Source organism: Andrena cerasifolii, chromosome 4 (genome assembly GCF_050908995.1).
Source record: "Andrena cerasifolii isolate SP2316 chromosome 4, iyAndCera1_principal, whole genome shotgun sequence".
In the NCBI taxonomy this organism is placed as follows: Eukaryota; Metazoa; Arthropoda; class Insecta; order Hymenoptera; family Andrenidae; genus Andrena; species Andrena cerasifolii.
The window spans coordinates 4,322,492-4,329,868 of record NC_135121.1 but is presented as its reverse complement, the minus strand read 5'-3'; the positions used below and the strand labels follow the sequence as shown (position 1 = coordinate 4,329,868).

The window sequence follows — 7,377 nt, the reverse complement described above, 5'->3', positions numbered from 1 at the left end:
TTAAATTCACTTCGGACGTATCTTTTCATACACAAATCGTTGATTCGCATCTTGAGGAGAAGCATTTATAAGACGTTTTTTCACTGCGTGAAAATGCGTCAGAGCAAAATTATACAACTCGTTTTCCATTTTCCAAACAACAGACTTTTGAATCTTGTCTACGGTTTCAGGCCGTGGATTTATTTTCTGCGTAGTCTGGCGCAGATGTGATTTGTTATCTGAAATACCATGAATTATTAAAATCTCAAAGATCCAATGCCGAAAGTTCTTTCTTTCTTTCTTACTGTGTAGAAAAGAGTTGTGCGCTCCCTTGAAAAACCGCGGGAGCACGATTTGCAAAATCTCCACAAATTCTGTTAATTCCTCTGTCACTCCTACGAGAAGATAATGTTTCTGCAAGTTTCTCTTTGCTTCTTCTAATGCCCAGCTATTTCCAATTTCCCTATTAAACAGTAACATTTATTTACGCCCTGGTCATGAATTACAATAATTACCAGATATTTCTAAGGAGGGTATTCACAAACGTGTCTTAAGCTTAAGATCGTCTTAAGCATTTGCTTAAGATGCCGCCTAGATTCATAGACGTGACTTAAGATAATCTTATTAGATATAAGCAATTGCTTAAGTGAAATAGGATCGTCTTCCAGAAGATGATCTTAAACATTTGCTTAAGAATCGTTTATGAATACCGCGCTAAACCTTACCAACAAGCAGGATCATGTCCGCATAAAAAAGGTATTTGTAACCACATGTTATCAGGATCACAATCTGGTTGACCAGCATCGATGCATTCGTCAAACGTCTGAAAATGTACAAAAAAAAGTGTGACTTGTGGATGAAATTTAGACTTTAAGGGGTCATTCTGGTTAGCGCGCCGATAAATTCAGCGATTTTCCGGAATTTATTGCGAAGACAGGAATTATAGTAATGGAATAAAACTTCTTTCTATTGATTAAACTACGTTTCTACAATAAATAAAAAATATAAAAGTAATAACATTATTGCTTTTAAAATGGTTTTGCAGGCGATTTTGAGGACGCGTTTAAAAATTCATGCCTCGCTTGTGCAGGTGATTTCAGCAGTTGGACTTATCTGAATCCAAAAGTACAAACAGATTCTTGATCAGTATGACTGTCGCTATGTCCCGAATTAGAACAGATGATTTATCCTTAAAATTAACAAAATGACGGGCAAAATACAAGAATCAATGTATTTCGGCTGTGTTTTCTGTGTCATGTCGATTTTAAAAGTAGGTGAGACTCAACAGAAATAGTTGGTTGTAGTACCGGCCAGAGACATAGGTGTGTAGAATAAGCAGGTCAATTTATAAAGCAATCGGTTCGATAGATTTTGAGATTTTACCTGCACCATGTGAAAAATTGACGTTTCGAGAAAAACGCGTTCAAGGTTTTCATCTATAGAGGCCCAGCCTCTGCGCTCCCTACAAAATGCCTATGTAGAAGCTAAAATAATTGGAATTTTTCCATGAAAATTTAACAGTACATTCTTAAGGATACGTACTTTTAAAAAATGTTTAAAAAAATCGATATTTTCAAATCGTCTAACCAGACTCAGGGGCGGATTTGGGATTTTTGGGGGCCGCAGGGGCGAATTCAAGATTTTCTTGAGGAGGGGAGGCGTAAATCTGAGAAATAAACCAGGGACCTTCCCGATAATATTTTCCTGCTAAATGAAAGTGTTTTTTTTTTGTATCAATTTATCATATTTTCTCCCACATTGCTAAGTTAAAATAAGTATTTTTCCCTTGAGGGAGGGGCGCGCGTCCCCCCTCTGAATCCGCCACTGACCAGAGTGACCCCTTAATCAAAGTCGGGTATTATTTAGATCAGGGTTGCACAGGGTGCTGTTTTCAGCGCCTAGCGGCGAGCAACCAGCCGTGCGTCGAGCTGTCCCGTTGCTAAGGGTATGTACCATTCCATACAAGAGTAGCCCTAAGCCCCCACCGATTTGGAACCGGTCTGCGCAGCTGCCACTGCGTGCGATTCTGAACAACTTTTTCCTACACATGTTACCGCCGCTCGACCTTCGTTTCCGAAATATTCGCGAAAAACTGCTGCTACTACACAATGTATTCTGCCATATACCTACGCGTCCGTGGCAGCGTATGCGCCAGCATGGGACAAAACAAATGACGAAGCCGACCTTTGTTTCCGAGATATTTGCGAAAAACTTTTTCTGACTTATTCCGAGGCAACGCATTTCTCTTTCCAACTTGTCCTGGTTATTAGTATTGGTTGGGGCTAGAGTAGTGCGGGGGGCGCGCGCCCGCTCGCGGGCGCGTGAAGCATGCTAGCGAACCGATATGAGTCGGGGTGTTGACGGGCATCCGCAAGTTTCTGGTTCAAATCTCTAAACTCACATCAATTCGCTATGATGCTTTACGCGCCCCCCGCACTAATCTAGCCCCAACCAATACTAATACCCGGGACAAGTTGGAAAGTGGAATTTTTCGCAAATATCTCGGAAACGAAGGTCGTGCGGCGGTAACATGTATAGGAAAAAGTTGTTCAGAATCTTGATCTTGTTAACATATCCAAAAAATCATTGAAATTGGTGAGGACGGAAAACTTCTAAATAATTACCGGAGAAAGTTGTTCGGAATCGTGACCCCGACAATATATCCAAATTTCATCAAAATCGGTGAGCAATCGCCAATCTAAATAATTACCCTCAATCCTGATTGTGGCCGACAAATACTGACCTTTGTATCTCCATGCTTCTTCCTAATCAAATGCGGCCTGAAATTATCTCCGTATCTCAGGAAATAGTAATAAGAAACAAACCTGTCTAAAGGTTTGCGTAAAAGATTTATGTACAAAGGCATTTGTTTCACTCCAAACCTAGAAACATAGACTTAATTTAAGGCAATAAGAAAATAAACGCTATTTACAACGAACACCTTCGTTTACTCACTTTTCGAAATTTAAGAACGCAACGTGACCGTGGTAAAATGCAGGTTTCTTTGCGTTCCATTTAGTTACGTTATTCGCAAACTGAATCTGTAATTTAATGGACACGTTATGAAACGAAATTTTTAACAGGAAAGGATTTAAGAGAAGTATATTACCTGATTAGGAAGCGTAAGAGTGTGCATGTTATTGGTAACGTTAATATGTAAAACATGATACTTATTCTGTTTGCACAGATCGTAGACCAAACCTACGAAGCTGGTCGACGCTGTTTTGGGCACTCTGTTGTAGATGATAATAAGATCATCGAAAGCTGACGATTTGTAAGTTTGCTCGCTGGCTTCGAGTCCAGTCTGAATATTGTTTTCTCCTTGCGCGACTGCATTGTCTGGAAGTACGATAGGATACCTAGGTTATTCCATCACCTTTAACAGAATGAAATATTAAAAGGATGACGCTCTCGATGCCACAAATTAATAAAAACATAATCCTTTATAATAACGCATACGCAATAGCTTGTAGTGGTCCTCCAGGAAATTTAGCTTCAACTTCAGGTAGATGATAGTGATTATGAATATCACCACCAAAATCCATTGCAGTAGAAGACTTCTATGTAACATTATTCCCTCAAGCAGGTCCTTCACTTCTCTTCATTACGTAGATTACAAAAACAAACTCCAGGAATTTCTAATACCCGTTAATACATACTCCTTAGATTCTAGGCGAACCGAGACTCGTGCGGTTGAAATCGTACGAATTCTACCCATATGTTGTAAGTTGTAAATATTGGTAAATTATGTAAACACGTCCAGCCTGGTTTGAACATCTAGTCCCTAGTGCGTGGTACACCTGTCACTGAACGACCGTCTTCACTGTTCAGGGCCTGAAGTTCAGGCGAATTCCATACTTACGCCAAAGAGTAGATATAATAAGAGGCGTCACTCCGGGCGGAACCTTTGAAGTCCTTACTTGACCATGGCATTTAAATTGATTGCCTATTCGAGCGGGATATTCAAATCGACTAAATGTACCTTACCACAATTTGCTGATTATTGCCGAAGTTTACCGTGGTCTACCGATCATTGCCGAATGGGCATTTAAATTGGTTGTCTAGTGATTTCCCTAGTTTATGTCTGCTTGCCGAGTGACGCCATAGACATATATAGACGGAGCAGAAGCTGGGACCATCGGCGAGGGGAACGGTAGGCTTGGAGGGGAAAAGGCAGAGGTCAGATACAGGCACGTCGGGTTAGCTTCGGAAGTATTCGACACGTTCGTTCTTTTGTTGAGCGTCGGTCACGTGAATGGTTTTGACGCCCGAAACGAGCGTCGGGCGTCAACATGAAATCGCACCTTAACATTTATTACCTTCGATTAATCAAACTCGAACATGATCGATTAATCGATAATAGAGTTATCGGAAAAACACTTCAAACTTAAGAAGTTAGAGATGTTATTTAACATTATTTCAATTTGAAATATGTATGACGATCGATAACATAATTACCATTACGTTTGGTAACACGATATTGATTTCAAGATTTTAAAGATTCGTTTATTACGATAGAAACGAAATATAGGTAAATCAGTCTACATGCTGTGTCATTTATAATATGATTTATTTTTACATCTTAGCGATGTACTCGGTTAACATAAGTAGATAATATCGTATAACTTTATTCTAACGAATTCAACATGAGAAGCTGCTTCAATACTTTCGTTTGACTTGTTTCCCTTATTTCGCCAGCCAAGAACATTTCATCTACAACTGTATATACCTGTAAAAGAAATTTATTATAAAACGAGACAAATTCGACACAAATTAGACATATATATATATTAATGATCACCTTATAAAAATTAAAGACCAGATCCAACTCGCACACATTATGGAAGTATTCATTTAATACCTCAACAAAATTATGTATTGCCTCTAAATAACACAGATTATTGTCATTAACGTCGACGCATATGCAAAAATATAAACCAGCATATCGTCTATATACAATCTTGAAGTTACGAAACTAAAACAATATTAGGATTAAATTGCTTAATTATTTGTACAATCGTTACGATCTATACAAGCCGCTCACCTCGACAAAGTTGGTGTGTTTAGCATCTCGCACAGTCACCACCGCGTGAACTTCTTCTATTAATTTCTGTTTCTCATCGTCATCGAAATTCATGTACCATTTCGCTAATCTGGTTTTTCCAGCTCTGTTTTGAATTAGAATAAAGCGAATCTGTGCATCGAATGAAACCATTTCAAAATTCACTTTTATTTACGAAAATTTTTTTCCGTATAATTGATAAGTAGTATCAGAGAAAAGTAACATAACCTTTAATAAATTTTGTAAAAGTATACCCGTATATTTCTTTAGCGTAATAATAAAAGCAAATCTATTCAATAACATTCCGCTAGCTACTTGCCATGATTGATCCGATCTAACGCGTTCGCTGATATTGAAAATTCTGCACTTGACAGCCGCTGATCAACAAGAACGAAAGAAGTTAGATGACATTTGTTGCCGCCCCTGAGCTATCAAAACCACAAATCGACTTGTCCGTAGTATAAGGACTTCGTGAGAAAATCTGTGCGCGCGTCAATGAAGATCGGTAAAGTGGAACCAAATCAATTTAAACATTCGAGCAAACTCACTTGCATTCTATTTTTTATAGATTCTTTTCAGTTCTTTTGAACGATGTTTTGACCAGGGTTCACAGCGATTAATTGCAGCGAATGGAGGGGGAAACACCTACAGTAGTAGTGGTAATGTGTGCGTGAACTGACGCCAGCGCCGAGCCAGACAAGTGGCGCCAACGCGAAGCCAGCCACGGCCAATCAGTGTCGTCGGGAAATAGATTGTCGACGCTGATTGGCCGTGGTTAGTTTCGCGTTGGCGCCACTAGGGTGGCTTGGCGCTGGTGTCAGTTCATGCACACATTACCACCATTCCTGTAGATGTTTCCCCCTCCATTCGCTGCAATTAATCGATGTGAACCATGGACCTAAAGGACGGTGCATAAACTTGACTTATGAACGTGGAGGGGGTGAAGATTTCCGCGGGGAGGGAAAGAATACTTTCTCAGCCATCTTGTACCGGTTAGTGATCTTCTAGGGAGAGATCGGTATAACCGCAGCCATCTTGGAGCAAAACCGGAAATAAACATATCTATCCCTTTCTATCAGTATTTCTCTATCCCTTTCTATCAGTATTTCTATCTCTCTTTCTGTCAGTATTTCTGTCTCTTTCTTTTTTACAGTTTCTTTTTCTGTCTACTTCCGCTTTTGCTCCAAAATCGCGGCAACCAATCAGCGACGATACACGTTGTTCCGATCACTCCCTAGAGGATCACTAGTACTGGTGTTGCGAGTTGCGATTCTCGCTCTAGCGGCGTTTAACGCAAGCTCTTAAAGCGCGAAGTTCGAACTTTAAGGAGTTAAGGATGAAGTTTATTACATTTGAAATTTGTCTTCGTCTCCTTCCTTATCGCTCGAAAACAATGTATTAATTTTAAAAAGAGGAACGAACGTACGAAGAAGCCTGGTTCTTCGCCTCGCAATTCATCACCGACGTTGTAAAAGCACGGACGTGTTATAATAATGCCCAACTTTTGATCAATCTTCAAAAGCGCGTTTTATTATCAAATTTTTAAACATGTTTGGGAAAACTAGATTTTCGCGCACGTTTCGACGTGCTGGGTAAATCTAAATTTTAGATAAAACGCGTTTTTCCACTCTATTTTTTTATCACGCGGCACAGTGGAATAGGCCTACAGGGGATACCACTGACAAAAAAAAAACGCATCGATAACAGTACCCCGCAGCACAAGTCGACCGGTATAAGATGGCTGAAATTATTCCTTCCCTCCCCGCGGAGATCTTCAACCCCCCGCAAATATGCACCGTCCTTTGGTTCATGCCAAAGAGGAGATATAATAAGAGGCGTCACTCCAGGCGGAACCTTTGAAGTCCTTAGTTGACCTTGGCATTTAAATTGGTTGTCTATTCGAGCGGCGTATTCAAATCGACTAAATGTACCTTGCCGCAATTTGCTGATTTTTGCCGAAGTTTAGCGTGGTTTACCGATAATTGCCGAATGGGCATTTAAATTGGTTGCCTAGTGATTTTCCTACTTTATGTCTGTCCCAGGGGGGCCAAGCTTCCCTCTTACGAAAGTTGAAGCAGAGTTTGTAGCGCCTCCTACCAATGAGGTGCGTACTAAACTGTGAATGTGTGAATTGGTGTGAATCGGGACGTATGTGTATGTGTATACGTGTAATGTACCGTTTACTTTAAAACCTGTCCACGGATCGTCGCGCCAGCGACACGTATGCAGCAGATAGAAGGATAAACATTGAAATTGAATATTTCTTCTTTTCTTAGGAAAAGAAAATATATTCAATTGCTTTGTATATCCTTCTATCTGCTGCATACGCGTCACTG

The 7,377-nt window shown here is 40.0% G+C and overlaps 2 protein-coding genes across 4 annotated transcripts; both read right to left on the bottom strand.

The window, feature by feature from the left end:
• Positions 1-6: 6 nt before the first annotated feature.
• LOC143368058 (heparin sulfate O-sulfotransferase) lies at positions 7-3,720 on the bottom strand. Of its 2 annotated transcripts, XM_076810428.1 has the most exons (7): positions 3,439-3,713; positions 3,089-3,318; positions 2,935-3,020; positions 2,723-2,861; positions 705-802; positions 285-442; positions 7-218 (listed from the first exon to the last, which is right to left on the bottom strand). In XM_076810428.1, exons 1-7 carry the CDS (start codon positions 3,548-3,550, stop codon positions 7-9), a joined length of 1,035 nt encoding a protein of 344 aa, XP_076666543.1. In that variant the 5' UTR covers positions 3,551-3,713. The 2 variants fall into 2 exon arrangements, with proteins under 2 accessions (XP_076666543.1, XP_076666541.1); XM_076810426.1 differs by having other exon boundaries at positions 7-442; positions 3,439-3,720.
• An 810-nt stretch (positions 3,721-4,530) lies between these two features.
• Positions 4,531-5,660, bottom strand: Ap-2sigma (adaptor protein complex 2, sigma subunit). Of its 2 annotated transcripts, none has more exons than XM_076811418.1 (4): positions 5,270-5,660; positions 5,024-5,173; positions 4,781-4,954; positions 4,531-4,708 (listed from the first exon to the last, which is right to left on the bottom strand). In XM_076811418.1, exons 1-4 carry the CDS (start codon positions 5,342-5,344, stop codon positions 4,607-4,609), a joined length of 501 nt encoding a protein of 166 aa, XP_076667533.1. In that variant the 5' UTR covers positions 5,345-5,660; the 3' UTR covers positions 4,531-4,606. The 2 variants fall into 2 exon arrangements, with proteins under 2 accessions (XP_076667533.1, XP_076667534.1); XM_076811419.1 differs by having other exon boundaries at positions 5,361-5,660.
• Positions 5,661-7,377: the final 1,717 nt, after the last annotated feature.